This window comes from Ornithorhynchus anatinus, chromosome 4 (assembly GCF_004115215.2).
Source record: "Ornithorhynchus anatinus isolate Pmale09 chromosome 4, mOrnAna1.pri.v4, whole genome shotgun sequence".
Lineage (NCBI taxonomy): Eukaryota > Metazoa > Chordata > Mammalia > Monotremata > Ornithorhynchidae > Ornithorhynchus > Ornithorhynchus anatinus.
In genome coordinates, this window is record NC_041731.1 from 103843791 (window position 1) to 103866203 (window position 22413).

The 22413-nt window shown below is 48.0% G+C and overlaps 1 protein-coding gene across 1 annotated transcript in view; it reads left to right on the forward strand.

Moving 5' to 3' along the window:
• The window catches only part of LOC100083241 (vitellogenin-2-like), a 63383-nt gene that overhangs the window by 19844 nt on the left and 21126 nt on the right, over positions 1-22413 (forward strand). The window contains exons 13-24 of the mRNA XM_029063584.2: positions 1121-1218; positions 2734-2858; positions 4935-5036; positions 9118-9237; positions 9325-9514; positions 10307-10400; positions 11713-11898; positions 15738-15882; positions 15976-16201; positions 17366-17577; positions 18884-19894; positions 22331-22381. Of these exons, the coding sequence (XP_028919417.1) occupies positions 1121-1218; positions 2734-2858; positions 4935-5036; positions 9118-9237; positions 9325-9514; positions 10307-10400; positions 11713-11898; positions 15738-15882; positions 15976-16201; positions 17366-17577; positions 18884-19894; positions 22331-22381 (2560 nt within the window). The remainder of the gene's footprint in view (positions 1-1120; positions 1219-2733; positions 2859-4934; positions 5037-9117; positions 9238-9324; positions 9515-10306; positions 10401-11712; positions 11899-15737; positions 15883-15975; positions 16202-17365; positions 17578-18883; positions 19895-22330; positions 22382-22413) is intronic.

Below are 22413 nucleotides of genomic sequence, written 5' to 3' on the forward strand. Positions count from 1 at the left end.
GCTCAGTGGAAAGAGCCTGGGCTTCGGAGTCAGAGGTCACGGGTTCGACTCCCGGCTCTGCCACTTGTCAGCTGTGGGACTGTGGGCGGGTCGCTTCACTTCTCTGGGCCTCAGTTACCTCATCTATAAAATGGGGATTAACTGTGAGCCTCACGTGGGACGACCTGATGACCCTGTATCTCCCCCGGCGCTTAGAATAGTGCTCTGCACATAGTAAGCGCTTAATAAATACCAACATTATTATTATTATATCGTTATAGTGTCCTCTCCCGAGCGCTTAATACAGCACAGGCAGTAAGCGCTCAACAAATGCGATCGAATGAATGACTGAATGACCTTCCTCAGCACCCCCGAGCCCATGGGACTCTGGCCACGATTGGATACTCGTTATTATTGTTGTATTATACTCTCCCAAGTGCTTAGTACAGTGCTCAGCACTCAGTAAGGGCTCAATAAATGCAAACGAAAGAATGAATGAATGAATGGATGCCTGATTGGCAATTTCTCCTGAAAAACAGCGTGGCCTAGTGGAAAGAGCCCGGGCCTGGGAGTCAGAGGGCCTGGGTTCTAATCCCAATTTGGCCAACGGCTTGCTGTGTGACCTTGGGCAAGAGAAGCAGCGTGGCTCAGTGGAAAGAGCACGGGCTTGGGAGTCAGAGGACATGGGTTCTAATCCCGGCTCCGCCACCTGTCTGCTGTGTGACCTTGGGCAAATCACTTAACTTCTCTGTGCCTCGGTTACCTCATCTGGAAAATGCAGATTAAGACAGAGTTCCCCTTGGGACAACCTGTATCTACCCCCGTGCTTAGAACAGTGCTTGGCACATAGTAAGGGCTAAACAAATACCGTAATTATTATTGTCATGTAACGACTCTGGGCCTCAGTTTCCTCAACTGTAAAAAGGGGATTCAATACCTCTTCTCCCTCCTACTTAGACTGTGAGCCCTATGCGGAACAGGCACCATGTCCAACCTAGTTAACTCCTACCGACCCCAGGGCTTAGAACAGTGTTTGGCACATAGGAAGCGCTTAACAAATACCATAAAAAACAGTTATCCATCCATTCGCTCCCTTTGGGGCAATTCTGACTAACGCTGTTTCGTTACCCATCTGACGTAGCACCACTGCCTGTGGAATCGCCATCAAATTCCTCAACCCCAAGCTGGACTATCTGAGCTACCGCTATAGCAAGGCTTTGCGCTTTGAAAAATACGTAGGTGAGTATGAGACGCACCCTAGAACCGTTTCGACAGAGTTCATTTTATATTTTTGGATGAATGGCTTGGAAGGAAGACAGCCATTCATTCTTTCGATCGTACTTACTGAGCGCTCACTGAGTGCAGAGCCCTGCTAAGTGCTTGGGAGAGTAGACTATAGCAATAAACAGACATATTCCATGCCCACAAAGAGCTTGCAGTCTAGTATCCGTACTAGAGATGTAAATTTTGTCCCGCAAAATCTCTTGCTGACTAACTAACGCCCAGTTGAGACCCAATGACTGGTGTGGCTGGGAAGAATTCTCCCACCCGCAGCCCCCACGAAGTGTCAGAAGGCCTTGAGAATCCTAAGGAGACCCCAACTTAGCCAACCTCCTTACCACCCCCCGGAGTAAGTGCTCAATCAATACCATCGATTGACTGATTGATGGATGGATTGGGGAGACTTTCCCTGGGCCTTCACTGCTCCTCCTTGAGGTTTCCCTAAACTCCTCCCGGAATTTCGGCCGCTCCTTAAGGGGTCTGGTGGGAAGGATGATTGGTCAGAAACTCCGACACCTGTACGAGAGTATCTGGGACTCATCCTTGGGCGTTCAATAAATACCACTAAATGACCGAATGAATGAATCCTTTGGCAATGCTGCTATATTAGAGTAGACACGGCATTCAGAAGTCAAGAATTGAATAGAAGCGGTTATTTTCAGTTCTTTAAGTGATCTAGTTAAAAATTTTAGTTCTCTTTCCACCTACCGTACAATAAAAGTTCTATCTAAAGCGTTTTCTACTTATAGTAACAGAAGCTCGTTTATTTTCCCAGGTTATCTAAGGGAATGGTGGGCAAGTCACTTCACTTCTCTGTGCCTCATCTGTAAAATAGGGTTTAACTGGGAGCCTCACGTAGGACAACCTGATTACCCTGTATCTCCCCCAGCGCTTAGAACAGTGCTCTGCACAGAGTAAGCGCTTAACAAATACCAACATTATTATTATTATATATTGCAGAGTTTCTTTAGGTCTGCTGCTTATGTTACATCTCAAATAAATGCACATGCAGATGATGTCTATGCAGTGTAAGGAAATTATTCTCTTTATATTTAGAAACCAATTAGAGTAATTGTTAGAGTAATTGAATAAAATGTTAACACTCCCCCTGTGGACTGTAAGCTCATTTTGGACTGTGACTACCAACTCTGTTGCATTTGTACTCTCCTAAGCGTTTAGTACAGTGCTCCGCACACACCAAGCACTCAATAAATGCCATTGATTGAGTGTTGGCGACAAGCTTAAGTTTTCAATCAAATGAAAATCCACTATTTCATATTTGATTTTTTAAAATTTGTTTTTCAACATCTACTTTTCTTGTTATTTCCCTCCTGCTGTAGACCGTGTTTGTAGGGTTGTATGGTTAGTTACATTTATAATCAAAAGCAAGTAAATATATCTCTTGGGAATAAAATCTATGTAATAGCACTGAGGGATGGTCAAAAAAAGGTGGCTTTTTTTTTTCTATTTTAGATCCATATCGAGCTGCTGCAATCGGAAGTGTCTACTTGATGAACAGTCCAAAGACTATGTTTCCAGAAACTATAATTTCCAAATTCAGAACCCACTATGCATGTTCGATAACTGATTTTTTCGAGGTAACCATCGTAACTGTTAGAACTGTCCAAAAGCATTTTTTTTTCCTTTCCATTCTTTTTCATTATCGCCAACTAAGGAAATAATTGTGGTATTTGTGAGTGCTTACTGTGCACCAGGAACTTTCCTAAGTTCTGGGGTGGATACCAGCGAATCCGGTTGGACACAGTCCCTGTCCCGCGTGAGGCTCACAGTCTTAATCCCCATTTTACAGATGAGGGAACTGAGGCACAGAGAAGTGAAGTGACTTGCCTAAGGCCACACAGCAGACGTGTGTTGTTCTGAGAGATTCTTTTGTTTTCAGTGTCCTATGTGAGACCGCTCTCAGAAGAACGACGAGGGAAGATTAGCAAGCAGGTTTCGAGGGGAGCACAAATAGTAGGCCAGTGGACGCCCCCAGTGCAGTAGCCTATCTCAGACAGCAGCACAGTAGGATGCTTCGAGCAATACTGTGATAGTCGTCCTGCTTGACATCTGGATAAACTCCATCCATCCAACGACCTCCCTTTGCTCTCTTAAAGCCACCCAGAATCTATTTAAACCCTCTTTGGGATGTCTACAGTAAAACTATTTAATTTTCATTCATCCTCAGGGGTATCATCTTGCTTATTTGGGACAGTTAGGCCATGGTACTAGTCAAAAAGACTAAAGAAGAAGAAGAATTGCGGCATTTGATAAGCACTTACTATGTGCCAGTTACTGTTCTAAGCGCTGTGGCGGATACCAGCAAATTGGGGTGGACACGGTCCCTGTCCCACATGGGGCTCACAGGCATAATTCCCATTTTACAGTTGAGAGAACTGAGGCACAGAGAAAGGAAGTGACTTGCTCAAGGTCACACAACAGCAGCAAATGGGGGAGCCGGGAGTAGAACCCAGGCCCTCCGACTCCCAGGTCCGGGCTCATCCACTAGGCAACGCTGCTTCTCATTTTATATCCTCAAACCTAATCTCAGGGCAAATGAAAAGGTATGATTGATTTCCTCATGTTATCTGAGTAGGCCTGCCTTTCTAACTGCTTTAAGGCAAATTGCACTGTTTACATCTCTGCTTTTAGCTTATTGTGAGCAGGGAATTTGTCTACCGATTCTGTTACATTGTTAAATCGTACGTGCCCAAGTGCTTAGAAAAGTTCTCCTCGACAGTAAGCTCTCAGAAAATACAATTACGGCCTTCGTGGATGAGCACGGGCCCGGGAGTCTGAAGGACCTGGGTTCTAATCCCGGCTCCCCCATTTGTCTGCTGCTGTGTGACCTTGGGCAAGTCACTTCACTTCTCTGTGCCTCAGTTCTCTCGATTGTAAAATGGGAATTACAATCGTGAGCCCCATATGGGACAGGGATACCGATTTGCTGGTATCTGCCACAGCACTGCCACGGGGTTGGGGTGAGAATCGAAGTGTTTAAGCGGTACAGAGTTAAGTACGTAGGTGACACAGAAGCGAGGGTAAATAGGGGAAATGAGGGGTTGGTCAGGGAGGGCCTCTTGGAGGAGGTGTGGTTTTAGTAGGACTTTGAAGTGGTCTGTAGGCTATAAAAATATGGAAAGTGGCTCAGATTCATTTCCCAACCGCGAGGTCTGGAGATGCAGGACGGCTGGAACTGCAACTTGGCGGCACTTCTCCTTTGTCCTAATTATAATAATAATAATATTAATAATGGAATTTGTTAAGCGCTTACTATGTGTCAGGCACTGTTTTACCTGGCACTGCTCTTATAGATACAAGGTAATCAGGTTCCTCTCCCACATGGGACTCACGATCTACATCCCCATTTTGCAGACGAGAGAACCGAGGCCCAGAGAAATGAAGTGACTTCCCCAACGTCACACAGCAGACGTGCGGCAGAGCCACGATTAGAACCCAGGGCCTCTGACTTCCAAGTCCGTGCTCTTTCCACTAGGCCGTGCCTCCACTGGGGCATTCCTTTCACTTCCTTTAACACCGTTCGCCCTACGTGCTGAAGAGAGACCCAGGCTCAGGATTGCATTACTTCTAAGTACTACTGTTTTAGAAAATAGTGAGACAATATTTAGAGAATGCGCAGCCTCTAGGGTGAATAACGTGGATTTTTTTTATAGTTTAGCATCCGGACTCAAGGCCTGACTGATGTTCTCTGGAAACAAAACACCCCATTTGCTGACTTTTCCATGACCAAGAAGATCAAAGAACTTGTGAAAACTGTAAGTTTTCTCATCCGTGTACTCTATTTCACGAGTTATATTTGAAGAGTGAAAGATCTCTAAGTGGTACAAACATCTGAAGAGCATACATTTTTTTCCCCAAACTATAGGGTGTAGGAGAGGATTTTTCCCTTTGGCCTTCATTGTATGAAAGTTAACTTTTTAATGGTATTTGTTAAGCGCTTAGTAGGTGCCAGGCTGAACTCTAGGGTAGATACAAGCTAATCACGTTGGACACAGTCCCTGCCTCATGTGGGCCTCACAGTCTTAATCCCCATTTTACAGATAAGTGAGACTCAGAGAAATTAATCAGTCGGTCGTGTTTTTACTCAGTGCTTATTTTGCACAGAGCAATCAGTCAATCATATTTATTGAGTGTTTATTGCATGCGGAGCACTGTTCTAAGCACTAGGGAGAGTACAACACAATAAGAGATGTGTTTCTGCCCACAATGAGCTTACAGTCCAGAGGGGGAGACAGACATTAATATAAATAAATCAATTATGGATATAAACGTAAGTGCCGTGGAGCTGGGGGGGTGGGGATGAGTAAAGGGAGCAAGTCAGGATGACGCAGAGGGGAGTGGGAAAAGGGGAAATGAAGGCTTAGTTAGGGAAAGCCTTCTGAAGGAGATGTGCTTCCATTAAAGCTTTGAAGGTGGGGAGAGTAATTATCTGTCAGATATGAAAAGGGAGGGAATTGCAGGCCAGAGGCAGGACGTGGGCGAGAGGTTGGTTGGTGAGAAAGACAAGATCGAGGTACAGTGAGTAGGTTGGCTTTAGAGGAGTGAATTGTGTGACCTGGGTTGTAGTAGGAGAGCAGTGAAGTGAGGTAGGAGAGAGCAAGGGGATTGACTGCTTTAAAGCCAATGGTGAGGAGTTTCTGTTTGAGGCGGAGATGGGTGGGCAACCACTGGAAGTTCTTTAGGAGGGGGGAAATGTGGATTGAGCGTTTCTGTGGAAAAATGATCGGAGCAGCAGAGCAAAGTATGGACTGGACTGGGGAGAGACAGCAGGCAGGAAGGTCAGCGAGGAGGCTGATGCAGTAATCAAGGCTGGATAAGAAATGTGCTTGGATACGTGCCCATCTTCCATCTCTCCTCAACTCCTCCAACTCGTCCCCCACGCACCAACTTGGACACACGCTCGATCTCATCTTCCCTAACCACTACTCGTCTCTACCCTTACCGACTCTGAAATCCCTCTGTCTGACCACAACCTTCTCATCTGCCTCCTCTCCCACACTCCTCCTCCCCGTAAATCTGTGCTATTCCCCCTCAGAGAGCTCTGACCTCTCAATCCCATCCAACTCTCTCAAATAATCATGCCCCACTTAGCCTCCATCCCTAATCTATCCACTCTTGATGACCGAATAGACATTTTCAACAGCACCCTCTCTACTGAACTCAACTCACTCGCTCCCTTATCCCTTCGTCGCTCTCGAACCACAGCTCTGGATCACCTCCACTGTCCGCCTCCTTTGCTCTTGTGCTCGAACCCTGAACGCTGCTGGTGGAAATCTAAATATCAGGCCGACTCTGTCCACTTCAGATTTATCCTTGCTTGCTTTAACTCTGCCCCCTCCTCTGCCCGGCAAAACTATTTCTCTTCCCTTATTGACACCCTTGTCCATAGCCCTCGTCAGTTATTCCAGACGTTTAACTCCCTCCTCAGGCCCTCTGTCCACCCGCTTCCCTCATCCCTTGCCCCCAGTGACCCGGCCATCCACTTGATTAAGAAATTGAACACCATCACGAGTGAGTTCCCTAAAATTGCTCCTCCCCCTCTCGGCCCCTTCTTCAACTTTCCCATCCTTTGAGTATCTCCAGAGGAGATCTCCTACTTCCTCTCAAGTGCCACCCCCTCCACATGCGCATCGACCCCATTCCTTTGTACTTTATAAAAACTCTCGCCCTCTCCCTCCTTCCCCCCACTACCAACAGCCACCTTCAACCTTTTGTTCTCGAGTGGCTTATTCCCCACTGCCTTCAAACATGCCCACGTCTCCCCCATCTCCAAAATGCCCTCCCTTGGCTCCATGGCTCCCTCCAGTTATCACGCCTTCACCCTCTTACCATTCCTCTCCAAATTCCTTGAGCGAGTCATCTACACCCGTTGTCTCAAATTCCTCTCCTCCAATTCTCTCCTTGGATGCCCTCCAATCTGGCTTCCATCCCCTTCACTCCACTGAAACCGCCCTCTCAAAGGTCATCAGTGATCTCCTTCTTGCCAAATCCAATGGATTCTATTCCATCCTAATCCTCCTCAACCTCCCAGCTGCTTTTAACACTGTGGACCACCCTCTTCTCCTGGAAACAGTTATAATAACAATTTATTATTATGGTATTTGTTAAGCCCTTACTATGTCCAAGCACTGTTCTAAGCACCCAATCTTGGCTTCACTGACACTGTCCTCTCCTGGTTCTCCTCTTCTCTCTCTTGCCGTTCATTCTCAGTCTCCTTCACGAGCTCCTCCTCTCCCTCCCATCCTTAACCGTGGGGGCCCTCAAGGTTCAGTTCTCTGTCCCGGTTCAGTTCTCTGTCCCCTTGTGTTCTCTGTCTACGCCCATTCCCTTGGAGAACTCATTCGCTCCCACGGCTTCAAGTACCATCTCTATGCAGATGATACCCAAATCTGCATCTCCTCCCCTGATCTCTCTCCCTCTCTCTAGGCTCACATCTCCTCCAGCCTTCAAGACATTTCTACTTGGATATCTTCCCGTCACCTCGAACTTGACACGTCCGAAACAAAGCTCTTTATCTTCCCACCCAAACTCTGTCCTCTCCCAGACTTCCCCTCTCTGTAGACGGCACGATCGTCTTTCCCTTCTCACAAGCCCGTAATCTTAATGTTATCTCTCTCATTCAATCCCAGTCCATCATCAAATCCTGTCAGCCCCAACTTCACGGCATTGCTAAAATCCACCCTTTCCTCTCCATCCAAACTGCTACGTTAATACAATCACTCATCTTAGCCTGCCTAGATTACTGCATCAGCCTCCTTGTTGACCCCCACAACCTCTTACCTCTCCCAACTCCAATCCATACTTCATACCGCTGCCTGCTTCATCTTTCTACAGAAATGTTTAGGACACGTCGACCCCCTCCTCAAAAATCTCCACTGGTTGCCTATCCACCTCTGAATCAAACAAAAACTCCTCACCATTGGCTCCAAAGCTCTCCATCACCTCTCCCCCTCCTACCTCACCTTGCTTCTCTCCTTCTCCAACCCGGCCCACACACTCCATTCCTCTGGTGCTAACCTTCTCACTGTGCCTCCATCTCACCTGTCCCCCTGCCAACCCCTAGCCCACGTCCTACCTCTGGCCTGGAACACCCTCCCTCCCCAAACCCTCCAGACAATTACTCTCCCCACCTTCCGAGCCTTATTGAAGACCCATATCCTCCAGGAGGCCTTCCCAGACTAAGCCCCACTTTTCCTCATTTCCCACTCCCTTTTGTGTCACCCTGACTGGCTCCCTCTCCCTGCACCGCAGCACTTATGTATATAGCCGTAATTTTATTTATTTTTATTAATGTCTGTTTATTTGTACCGATGTCTGTCTCCCCCTCTCTAGACTGTGAGCTCGCAGTGGCCAGGGATTGTCACTCTTTATTTCTGTATTATATTTTCTCAAGCACTTGGAACGGTGGTCTGCACAGAGTAAGCACTTAATACATATGATTGAATGAATACCGAATTAACAAAGTAGAAGTTTGGATGGAGAGGAAAGGGCGGATTTTAGCGATGTTGTGAAGGTGGAACCAGTAGAATTTAGTGATAGACTATACTAAGCTCTTGGGGGAGTACAGTACTACAGAACTGATGGACACGTAACGAGCTGATGGTTTCCCAGCCCGTAACGAGCTGACAGTCTAGAGGGAAGAGAGACATGAAGATAAATGAGCAATTTATCATCCGTAATTTAAAGATACGCACATAAATTAAGTGACTTACCCAAGGTCACACAGCAGGCAAGTGACGGAGCCTGGATCAGAACCCGGTTCCTCTGCCTCCGAAGCTGTGTAATTACTTAAATTATTTACCAACGGACGGTCTGCTCTTTTTCTATTCCTTCTAGTTATTTGGATGGAAGGCATTACCTTCTGAGAAACCCCTGATCTCAGCTGACATCAAAGTATTTGGTCAAGAGCGGTTCTTTCTCGATATCAACAAGGACCTTATTCAGAAGGCACTGAAGGTACGGGCCTCTCCGGCGCCCTAGCCGCTGTCCTTCCTCGGTCCTAGCTCCTCATCCCGTAACCGGACTCCTTCGGCCTCCCCGCAGGTATTCTTCGAACCGGTAGAGAGGCACGGCGCGATGAAGAAAGTCGTCACCCAGCTCCAGAATGGCGTTTCCACACAGTGGACCCAACCGATGTTGATGGAGGAAGTCAACTACATTGTACCCAGCCTCCTGGGTCTCCCGCTCGACCTTAGTTTTTACTCGACCGGCTTTGTTCACGCTTCGGCGTCGGGTGAGTCGCCAACCAGTTCACTCCGCACACTTCGCCCCTCTGATGCCGACCCTCTCACTGTACCTCCCTCTCATCTATCTCGCCGCCGACCTCTCACCCGTGTCCTGTCAGTGGCCTGGAACGCCCTCCCTCCCCAGGTCCGATAGATAATGACCCTCCCGCTCTTCAAAGCCTTATTGAAGGCACATCTCCTCCGACCCTCCTCCTCCGACTAAGCCCTCCTTTCTTCTTCTTCTCCCTCTCCCTTCTGCGTCACCCTGACTTGCTCCCTTCATTCATTCCCCCCATCCCAGCCCCACAGCTCTCAGGTACATATCTGTAATTTTTGTAGTTATATTGATACCTCAGGAGCGTAATGTCGTTGTGGGCAGGGAATGTATCTGTTTATTGTTATATTGTACTCTCCCAAGCGCTTACTACAGTACTCTGCACGAAGTAAGTGCTCAATAAATATGAGTGAATGAATGAATGAATTCACTGTAGAGTTGGCTCCATGCCACTTGGAAGCAGCATGGCTTAGTGGAAAGAGCCCGGGCTCGGGAGTCAGAGGACGTGAGTTCTAATCCCGGCTCCTCCACTCGTCTGCTGTGTGACCTTGGGCAAGCCACTTAACTTCTCTGTGCCTCAGTTACCTCATCTGTAAAATGGGGATTAAGACTATGAGCCCATGTCTACCTTGCTATCTACCCTAGTGTTTAGAACAGTGCTTGACACATAGTAAACGCTTAAGAAATACCATAATAATGATAATAATAATACTCTGCCTGTACCTCCCCCCATTTTTTTACCTAGTTGGCATGAAGATGTCACCCCCTATGTCCAACAACTTCCGGGTTTCACAGCTGTTTGAGTCTGTTATTCAAGCTCAAGCTGACATTGGTCCAAGGTAAGGGAGGCTGTGACCTCTGAATTTTTTAACTTTTTTTTATATGATATTGGTTAAGCGCTTATTATGCTCCGGGCACGGTACAAAGCGTTGAGGTAGATACAAGCTGATCCGATCGGACACTGTTCTTGTCCCAAACTGGGGCTCACGGTCTTGATCCCCATTTTACAGATGAGGGAACTAAGGCACGGAGAAGTGAAGTGATTTAGAGCAGGTAAGTGGCAGAATCAGGCTTAGAAAACAGGTTCTTCTGACCTCCAGGCCAGTTCTCTATCCACTAAGCCATGCTGCTTTTTCTTAGACACGCTCCTTATTTGTGTGGCAGTTTTTGACAAGAGCAAAATATATTCTGTTCATTTTTAGCCAATTCCAAAGAGACATTTGTGCTTCAGTAATAATAACGTCGGCATTTGTTAAGCGCCTACTATGTGCGGAGCACTGTTCTAAGCGCTGGGGGAGATACAGAGCCATCAGGTTGTCCCACGTGAGGCTCACGGTTAATCCCCATTTTGCAGATGAGGTAACTGAGGCCCAGAGAAGTGAAGTGACTTGCCCACGGTCACCCAGCTGACAAGGGGCAGAGCCGGGATTCGAACCCATGAACTCTGACCCCCAAGCCCGGGCTCTTTCCACTGAGCCATGCTGCTTCGGTAGCGAAAATAACCCGGCCTTACTCAAGTTAGACGGTGAACTTTTCCTTCTTTTTCCTTTCTGCGTTTCCTCCCCGTCTCTGTCTCGTTCCTCGTTTTCTGCCTTGGCCGGTGTCGACCCTCTCATCCCCGTCACGCTACTGTCTCTCGTTCGCGTGTGCCAAGAAGCTCCCTAGTCGTCCTCTCCTCTGAGATGGCGAAAGCGGACGGGAGGGAAGCGGGCGTGTCTGCGTGTTGAGGCAGGGATTGGGGAACTGCCTCTCCCCCTCCCTCATACCAACTCAGTGAGCCGCTTGGCAGCCCTAGCAACCGGGGTGGTTACCCGGGGGGATGCGAGAAACAATTTGGCAGGGGCGATTTGCTCTTTCATTCTCACGCACCGGGACTGATGCTCGGAAGGTCTGTCCAGGATCTGGTGAGCGGCAGGGAACGTGCCTACCAACTCTTTTAAAGTGTACTCTCCCAAGCGCTTAGTACACTTTTCACACAGTAAGAACTCCCAAAATACGATTGATGGATTGATGTCAAGTCACTTCATATGCTATTCCGAATTCTTGTATGTCCTGTCCCCTCTTAGCGTGTATTGCACATATGATTGATGGATTGCTGTCAAATCACTTCATGCGCTATTCCAAATTCCCGTGTGTTCTGTCCCCCGTCAGCGTGTACTTGCACACGGTGGCGACCATGACGGTGAACACACCCCTCTTCCAGTCCGGCATCGAGTTCCACACCGAGTTCCAGGCGACTTCCCCGGTGAAATTTGACGCCAAGCTGCACATGAAATCCAAAAGTTTCAAGTTTGAAACGAGCCCGTCTCATAAAGAAACCGAGCTGACAAAGTTTAGGTAAGGGAGCTGTTGAAGGTTTGGCTTTTAAATCTCACCTTTTCGTCGGATCCCCGGATCTTGGAACCAAAAGCGACGTCGAGAGGTCTCACAGGGTTCCCACCCTACCGGGGTGGACCCTCCCACCCCCGTCGCCCTACTCTTCCCTTTGCTGGCTTCTAAACCGAGTAAGAGCAGTGGGATTTGATTCCCTCCGCATTTCTCTTTAGTTTTATAGGTCCGCCTGAACTCGGGACTCTACCGAGCAGGCTGCGCCGGGTGCGATGGGAATGATTTGCTCCTTGCGGACAGAAAACACGTCCACCGACTCTGTGATATTGTAATAATAACGGTATTTGTTAACTACTTACTATGTGTCAGGCACTTTACTAAGCACCGGGGGGGATACCAACAAATCGGAATGGACACAGTCCCTGTCCCGTGTGGGGTCACCGTCTCAACCCCCATTTAACAGATGAGATAACTGAGGCACAGAGAAGTGAAGTGATTCGCCCCAGGTCACACAGTAGACAAGTGGCTGAGCTGGGATTAGAGCCCACGACCTCCTGACTCCCGAGCCTGCGCTCTATTCACTACGCCACGCTACTCCTCTAATAATAATAATTTTAGTACTTGTTAAGCACTTACTGGGGGCCAACCACTGGACTAAACGCTGGGGTGGGTAGAAGCAAACTGGGTTGGACACAATCCCTGTCCTACGCGGGGCTCACAGCCTCGATCCCCGTTTTCCAGATGAGGAAACTGAGGCCCAGAGAAGTGAACCGACTAGCCCAAGATCACACAGCAGACGAATGGCGGAGCCAGGTTTAGAACCCGTGACCTTCTGACTCCCAGGCCCGTGCTCTATTCTACTAGGCCATGCTGCTTCTCCCAAGCAGCACTGTACTCTCCCAAGCGTTTAGTACACTGTGCTGCACACAGTCAGAGTTCAATTAAATGACGTCGATGGTTTGATCTTTCCCCAAAGTTCCTGCATACGCTGTTCCTGTTTCTCCTTAGTCCTTTTAACTTAACAGCTACTTGGCCGCTGAATATAACCTGTTGTCCGCTAGAATTCCTCGACCGTTTCTGTGCATTTCCGTTGTTCGCGTACAAAACGACAAACACAGTTTAAGTTTATAGAGAGGCAGCAGGGCTCAGTGGAAAGAGCCCGGTCTTTGGAGTCGGAGGTCATGGGTTCGAATCCCGGCTCTGCCCCTCGTCAGCTGGGTGACTGTGGGCGAGTCACTTCACTTCTCTGGGCCTCAGTTCCCTCATCTGAAAAATGGGGATTAAGACTGTGAGCCCCACGTGGGACAACCTGATTCCCCTGGGTCTACCCCAGCGTCTAGAACGGTGCTCTGCACATAGTAAGTGCTTAACAAATACCAACATTATTATAAATTTTACTCTTTTCGACTGCTCCGTTCAGTATCTAGTTGCCCTGTGACAATTCAATTCAACTTGTTCCGTGCTCTGAAAATACTCAGTTATAATAATAATGATGATGATGATAACAATCCCTGAAATCTATAGTGCTCTTGTATTTTTTCTCAAGTGTTTTTACATCCGCATTCTTATTTTATCCTCACGGCTTCCCTGTGCGGTAGGGAGAGGCAGATATTATTCTCCCCACAGTGGAAAGAGCCCGGGCTTGGGAGTCAGAGGTCGTGGGTTCTGATCCCGGCTCTGCCACTTGTCAGCTGGGAGGCTTTGGGCAAGTCACTTAGTAATAATAATAATGTTGGTATCTGTTAAGCGCTTACTATGTGCCGAGCACTGTTCTAAGCGCTGGGGGAGATACAGGGTAATCAGGTTGTCCCACGTGGGGCTCACAGGTAATCCCCAATTTACTAAGGCACAGAGAAGTGAAGTGACTTGCCCACGGTCACACGGCTGACAAGCGGCAGAGCCGGGAGTCGAACCCGTGACCTCTGACTCCGAAGCCCAGGCTCTTTCCGCTGAGCCACGCTGAAAACACTTCCCTTCTCTGTGCCTCAGTTCCCTCATCTGTAAAAGGGAGATTGCAACTGTGAGCCCCACGTGGGACAACCTGATCACACTGTATCTACCTCAGGGCTTAGAACAGCGCTCATCACATAGTAAGCGTTTCACAAATACCATCATTAGTATAGATGAGGAACCTGAGACCGGTGTTTAGGTGACTTGCCAGCAGAGCCGTGGCAGAGCCATGACTAAAATGCATTTATTCATTCAATCGTATTTACTGAGCACTTACTGTGTGCAGAGCACTGTACTAAGCGCTTGCAGCCTTCTGACTCCCAGAACCGTATTTGTGACCATCAGCTTGACCTATCGACTGTAAGCTCGTTGTGGACAGGGAACGTGTCTAGCGACTCTAGTATTGTTGTCTCCCGAGCGCTTAGTACACAGTGCTCTGTACATGATAAGCGCTCAATAAGTATGAGAGATTGATTGGTGATGATGACTATCATTTGTTATTCTTTTTTCTCACTAAATCGCACTCTCCTTGTGGGCAGGGGGTATGCATTTTGCTTCTGTTAACTTCTCCCAAGAGCTTGGAACAACGCTTTGCGTTTAGTAGACACGCCATAGATACCCCTCAATCAATTTAACACCAGCCTTTGATATGACCCAGAGACCTTAATATATTTCATATGTTTATAAGGAATTCTGGTTCTTCTGTCACTTCATCATGGTTTGTAGCCAAAGTAAAGTTTGGGGCTGGAGAGACACATGCCAGAGTCAAGAAGTAATAATTGTGGCATTTGTGAAGGGCAACATGGCTCAGTGGAAAGAGCTTGGGCTTGGGAGCCAGAGGTCATGGGTTCGAATCCCGGATCTGCCATTTGTCAGCTGTGTGGCTGTGGGCAAGTCACTTCTCTGTGCCTCAGTTACCTCATCTGTAAAATGGGGATGAAGACTGTGAGCCTCACGTGGGACGACCTGATTCCCCTGTATCTCCCCCAGCGCTTAGAACAGTGCTCTGCACATAGTAAGCGCTGAACAAATACCCACATTATCACTGTTATTAGTCTGGGCCAAGCACCGAGCTAAGTGCCGGGATCGACACCACTGAATCAGGTCGGGCGCAGTCCCTGTCCCACACGGGGCTCACGTTCTAAGTAGGAAGGAGAACGCTATTGAATCTCCATTTTGCAGATGAGAAAACTGAGGCCCAGAAAAGTCCCCAAGGGTCACAGGTTTGAATCAGACCGTCGAATCCTCCGGGGATTGGAGTGAAGGGATCGGTTTCCTTTCTAATAGAGCCATTGAAGGGTGGAAGGGGGAACCGTTCCTATGACAACATCCAGAGGCAGGTGACAGGTGGGAGCAATGTGTCTTCAGGACACGTGAGGACCAGAGCATCCAAGAACATAGAGAAGCAGCGTGGCTCAGTGGCAAGAGCCCGGGCCTGAGAGTCAGATGTCACGGGTTCGAATCCCAGATCTGCCACTTGCCAGCTGTTTGACTGGGAGCAAGTCACTTCGCTTCTCTGTGCCCCCGTTCCCTCATCTAGAAAATGGGGATGAAGACTGTGAGCCTCACGTGGGACGACCTGGTTATCCTGTATCTACCCCAGGGCACAGAACAGTGCTCTGCACATAGTAAGCGCTTAACAAATACCAACAGTATTATTATTATCCTTTCGATCTCTCTCTCTCCTCCCCACCACACACACGCAGACACACACCATGTAAATTCCAGCGGAGATGGCGATAAAGTGGCTGAAGGCATGGCAGAGCGCTGCAGGTCAACCCGATTACTGTACTTCCAGGTTGGGTCTCGTTCGCTAAGAATGCTTTGGCTCGCTATCCGGAAGGCAGTTCCAGAAGACATTAGTAGCTCTGAGCGATGCGTCGGTTCTCTTGCTGCAGGTCTATAGCTTACGCCGTCTCCAGAAACGTCGACGAGCCGGACGTGGAGAAGAAGACACCAGTCGTACCTCCGGATGTCCCGAACGACATGGAAAAGGTCTATTTTAAATCAACTGAATTAACTTCAAGAGAAAACCCCATGATGGTATCTTACAACTTTATGGATGTGGTTTTGAAAAATCAGATCCCTTGTCCCCCCGTTACTGTATTTCTAAATTTTTTTTTTAATTTCACGCAGCCGAGGCCGGCTTACGGAATGATGCCGAAGAAACATCCCCACATGCCTAAAAGACATCATCACACTTTATCTGGAAAACAATCCACACAGACCTTTTGTGTCAAAGTATATCCTTTTGGATATCAGATCTGCTTTTCCATCAAATCCTCCAGTGCCTCATTCATCAGTCCTGCCCTTCTTTACAAAGTCATCGGAGAACATGCCTTTAAAGTGGTTGTGAAACCAGGTGAGGATTCATTCATTCATTCAATCGTACTTATTCATCCATTCATCCAATAGTATTTATTGAGTGCTTACTATGTGCCGAGCACTGTACTGAGCACTTGGAATGTACAAATCGGTAACAGGTATAGACAGTCCATGCCCTCTGATGGGCTTACGGTCTAATCGGAGGAGACGGGCAGACAAAAACAATAGCAATAAACAGATTCAAGGGGATGAACGTCTCATTAAAACAATAGCAAATAAAAAGAATCAAGGGGATGTACATCTCACTAACAAAATAAATAGGGTAATGAAAATATATACAGTTGAGCGGGCAAGTACAGTGCTGAGGGGAGGGGAAGGGAGAGGGGGAGGAGCAGAGGGAAAGCGGGGAAAAGAGGGCTTAGCTAAGGAGAGGTGAAGTGGGGTAGATGGGGAGCAGAGGGAGCGGAGGGAAAAGGGGGAGCTCCGTCTGGGAAGGCCTCTTGGAGGAGGTGAGCTCTAAGTAGGGTTTTGAAGAGGGGAAGAGAATTAGTTTGGCTGAGGTGAGGAGGGAGGGCATTCCAGGACCCGTGCAGAGCATTATACCTGTATCTCCCCCAGCGCTTAGAACAGTGCTCTGCACATAGTAAGCACTGAACAAATACCCACATTATTATCGTTATTAGTCTGGGCCAAGCACCGAGCTAAGTGCCGGGATCGACACGACTGAATCTTGGAAAGTACAATTCGGCAAAAAAGAGAGATAATCCCTGCCCACACCGGGTTTACAGTCTAGAAGGGGGAGGGACAGATAAATAAACAGGCATCAGTAGAAATAAATAGAATTATAGATATGTACACATAGACACAAGTGCTGTGGGGTGGGGAGGGAGGGAGAGCAAAGGGAGCGAATCGGGGCGACGTGGGCTGCGCGGGAGCTGAGGAAAAGGGTGGCTTAGTCTGGGGATTCCTAAACAGAGTTAATTTCCAGTCAGTCAGTCAGTCAGTCAGTCAGTCAGTCAGTCGTATTTATTGAGCCCTTACTGGATGAAGAGCAGGATACTAAGCACTTGGGAGAGTACAATATAACGTGGCATATTCCCTGCCCACAACAAGTTTATAGTCGAGAGAGGGGGAGATTCCAGTGGTTGAGGGGCTGAAGTTGATGGCTTCTTAGCTGTGTGTGTGTCTGTGTGTTTTGCAGTTTCTGCAGCTAATACAATTGACAAGATCCAGTTGGAGATTCAGACAGGGCCCAAAGCGGCTTCGAAAATTATCCGCACCGTAACTGCTGGGGACGCGGATGTTGACGATCGCAAACACGAGGATGGTGACGGCAGTGATGAAGACATCTCGCACGATGAGGCCGTGCAACTGAAATTGAAAAAGATCCTAGGAATCGATAAAGTTTTTCAGGTAATTCGCCTTGGGATGAACGGTCAGTTCCCGCTCTACCAAACCTCCTGCCCTTTCTAATAGGAACCCCTAGGTTTGTCAGTCAATCGGTGGTCGTTGTCGAGAGCTTACTGTGGGCAGAGCACTGTACTGAGCACTTGGCAAGGTGCAATGCAGCAGAGTTGGTGGAGGCGACCCCTGCCCTTAAGCTTAGGCAGGGATGAATGGGGATTGCGGTGATCCGCCCGCCTGGGGGCTTTTTCGTGGGCCAAGATGATTTTTTTGAGAGGTGTCACTGCCTGTGCCTCAATTTCCTCCTTTTTTTCAAATGGAGAAAACAATCCTTCCCTGTTACGTCTCCTAGGGAGGCTCGGAGAACTAATGGGAATCCTAGTTAGGGCAGTACTCTGGGCAGAAAGGTGTTCCCGAAGTAAATATACTGTACCGCTTTATCTCAGGCAGTCATTTTCGCTTGTGCTGGCCATTCTTCTTTCATTTGTCTCCCCAAATGTATTTTTGGTTATTGCTTTCATTTGGAGGCTAGCTTTATCAGCTTAGAGTTTGGGGCAGATATCGTTTTGAGAGCTTTGTTCTGAAATCTCTACATAAGCGAAATTCTAATCAGACAGACTTTTTTCCTGAAAGGACTGACTGATTAAAAACTGCCGAACCACAACAGAACCACTTTGACGCTGAGCCCCAGGTGGGACAGGGACCCGTGTCCAACCTGATTATCTTGTACCTACCCAGTGCTTAGAACAATGCTTGAACACATAGTAAGCGTTTAGCAAATAAAATTTTTTTAAAAAATAGAACAAAAGCTATTAGAGAAGCAGCTTGCTTTAGCGGAAGGAGCACAGGCTTGGGAGACAGAGGACGTGGGTTCTAATCCCGGCTCCGCCACTTGTCTTGGGCAAATCACTTAACTTCTCTGTGCCTCAGCTACCTCATCTGTAAAATGGAGATTAAAAGTGTGAGCCCCACACACCTGATTACCCTGTGTCTACCCCAGCACTTAGAACAGTGCTTGGCACATAGTGAGTGCTTAACAAATACCCTAATTATTATTATTATCATTAAATCCCATAATCCTTCACTGAATATTGTAAACTTCTTCATGGCGGGAACTGTCTTTTATGTCTCACGTCCCCTCCCAAGTATTTAGGGCAGAACGCTGCACACGGTCAATGCTCAGTAAATATTATGGGCGAGGAGGGATGAGATAGCGCGGGATGACATTCGTCGAGCGCTTATTGCACATAGTAAGCGCTTAACAGATGCCATCATCATTATCATCATTATTACTATTATTATTATTACTTCATAGGTTAAGAAGAAAAACGGAACTAAGTGGAAGTTTCCCAAGAAGGTTTCACCGAAGAAGATCAAGGCCATCGCTGCCATCCAAACCGAAGCGGGCCTAAAGATTCACTCCAAGTCGTCCTCCGCCTCGTCGATGACCTCTTCCAAGACCTCTTCTCTGACTTCGTCCTCGTCCCCCTCCGTCGCCGGCCGGGACAGGCACAGAGGTGAAAAGGACAAGTCCAAGAGGTCTAAGCACCACCATAAAAGCAGCAGCAGCAGCAGCAGCAGCAGCGGAGACATGGGTGAGAAGAAAAAGAGCGGCGGAAGCAGTATTAGCAGTAACGTCAACAGCAGCAACAGCAGCAGCAGCAGCAGCAAAAGCAGCAGCAGCAGCAAGGATCACAGCAGCAGCAAAAGCAGCAGTAGCAAGGGAAGCAGTAGCAGCAAAAGCAGCAGCAGCAAGGGAAGCAGCAGCAGCAAAAGCAGCAGCAGCAGCAGCAAGGGAAGCAGCAGCAGCAAAAGCAGCAGCAGCAAGGATCACAGCAGCAGCAAAAGCAGCAGCAGCGAGGGAAGCAGCAGCAGCAAAAGCAGCAGCAGCAAGGGAAGCAGCAGCAGCAAAAGCAGCAGCAAAAGCAGCAGCAAAAGCAGCAGCAGCAAGGGAAGCAACAGCAGCAGCAACAGCAAAAGCAGCCACAGCAAAAGCAGCAGCAGCAAAAGCAGCCACAGCAAAAGCAGCAGCAGCAGCAGCAAAAACAGCAGCAGCAAAAACAGCAGCAGCAGCAGTAGCGAGAGCAACCATTTGGGAAGGAAACACAATGCAAGAAGGCCTGAAAAGGCACTGGTGTTTGACAAGACTCATCACCACAAAAACAACAGCAGCAGCAGCAGCAGCAGCAGCAGCAGTAGCAGCAGCAGCAGCAGCAAAAACAACAGCAGCAGCAGCAGCAGCAGCAGCAGTAGCAGCAGCAGCAGCAGCAACAGCAACAGCAGCAGCAGCAGCAGCAGCAGCAGCAGCGAGAGCAAGGAGAAAGGGGTAACGAAATTGTATTCCCACTTCTGAGCACCAACGCAGGAAAGTGGGCAGTTGGCAAGCCCGGCCCCGGGGGTCATCGGCTTGGGAACCAGAGGACCCGGGTCCTAATCCCGCCTCCACCACTTTGCTTGCTGGACGACCTTGGCTGGGTCACTTGGCTTCTCTGTGCTTCCTCATCTGTAAACGCGGGCGGGATAGCGGCCGTCCCTCCTACTTTGACCGGGAGACTGATGTCCAACAGGGTCAGGGGCCGACGAGGTCATCTTGGATCTACCCCGGGGCTTGTTACAGTGCTTTGGCACATAGTATGTTCATTCATTCGGTCGCATTTCTTGAGCGCTTACAGTGTGCAGGGCACTGTACTAAGCGCTTGGGTAGTGCAATTCGGCAACAGAGAGAGACAGTCCCTACCCAACGACGGGCTCACGGTCTAGAAGGAGGTGACGGACAACAAAACAAAACAACTAGACAGGCATCGATGCCATCAAAGTAGATAAATAGAATTAGAGATATATATACGCATCATTGATAAAATAAATAAAATAATAAGGATTTACAATTATACACAAGTGCTTTGGGGAGGGGAAGGGGGTAGAGCAGAGGGAGGGAATAGGGAGGAGGAGCAGAGGGAAAGGGAGGACTCAGTCTGGGAAGGCCTCTTGAAGGAGGTGAGCTCTCAGTAGGGCTTTGAAGGGGGGAAGAGAGTTAGTTTGGCGCAGGTGAGGAGGGAGGGTGTTCCAGGACGGCGGCGGGACGTGGACCAGGGGTCGATGGTGGGACAGGAGAGAACGAGGCCCAGTGAGGAGGTGAGAGGCAGAGGAGCGGAGCGTGCGGGGTGGGGAGTAGAAAGAGAGAAGGGAGGAGAGGTAGGAGGGGGCAAGGTGATGGAGAGCTTTGAAGAGTGACATGCCCAGACCTTTTCTGAAGAAAGAGAATCCAGACGGCAATGTGAAGACTGAAGCGGGGAGGGGACGGTTAGGAGATCAGGAAGGTTCTTAACAGATACCCTCAAAAGGTTCTTCATGCACATTCCTTGCAGACCTTGTGGAGTGGCTGAATGCATTAATCGAGTTGGAGTCAGACTTGCTCATCTAATAGAGAGTGGCTTTGAGTTTGAAGATTGGGCATTATTAGATGGTGCCACAGATTAAACCAGCCCTTCATCATTTCTAAATCTGGGTGTTCTCACTCACTATATAATCAGGGAATTGTCTTACTGGGGCAGTTGAACATCAATTCTGGTAGTGGAATCTGAGTGAAATAAGATTCCTCTGCACTCTTTCGGCCTTTTCTTAAGCTTTCCAGGATTATCGGAATTAACTTTTGGTTCCTCCCTCTAGACTGTAAGCTCCTTGTGGGTAGGGAACCTGTCTACCAACTCTCTCTTGCACTCTCCTGAGTGATTAGTATAATAAGCGCTCAATAAATACCATCGATTGACTGATTAAGGCTCATCAGGACCATAATCATTACCACTGCTAGACTGTGAGCCCGTTTCTAGACTGTGAGCCCATTGTTGGGTAGAGATTGTCTCTATCTGTTGCCGAATTGTACCTTCCAAGCGCTTAGTACAGTGCTCTGTGCACAGTAAGCGCTCAATACATACATTTGAATGAATGAATGAATCACTGCCTCCAAAGTGATAATTTTGCTAGCTATTAGATCATTCCAAATTCAGAGATCCTCAAATGATTATTCAAAACGAGTTTTATTATCCTGTTTGCAGAGGCTTCCAACTAGGAGCAAGGGAAACCCTTTGGTTTCAACTAACTTACCGAAGTGTAAGCTCCTTATCATGATGTTGATGATGATGACAGTATTTATTAAGTGCTTGCTATGTGCCAAGCACTAAGGTAGATATAGATTCATCTGCTCAGACACAGTCTCTGTCCCACACGAGGCTCCTAGTTTGAGGGAGGAAAACCATGTATTTTATCCCCAATTTACAGATGGGGAAAATGAGACACAGAGCGGTTAAATGACTTGCCCAAGATCACACAGCAGGCAAATGGCAGAGCCAGGATTAGAACCCAAATCTCCCGATTTCCACACGCGTGCTCTCTCCAATGGGGCACTCCAATTAGAAAACACTCCAATTTCTATAATATCTGCATAATGAGATGGTAACTCGGGTCGTGAAATATTCCCCTTCTGTCTGTTGAACTTTTCCAAGTGCTTAGCAGAGTGCAGTGTACCCAGCGTGCACTCAGTAAATACCACTGCACCACTAATTTGAACACTTTGAGTGTTTAAAGAGCTTGATTTTCATTTTCCCATTTTACTGACTATGAATTTAGGTTCTACTACTTTTCCCCTGACACGGCAAAGAAAGATTGTTTTGTTGGGGGCTTGGGGGCGGGAGTTCGGGGGTTGTTGTGATTTTTTTTTTAAAGGAAGAATCTTTACTTTTCTTGGTTTGCTGTTTTGCCTTTCAAGGGACCCCTGGAGATTTACCAGTACAAATTCAAATCTGCACACAAGCAAGAGGTATGTGGACTTCTTTTCGGGTCAGGGGATGG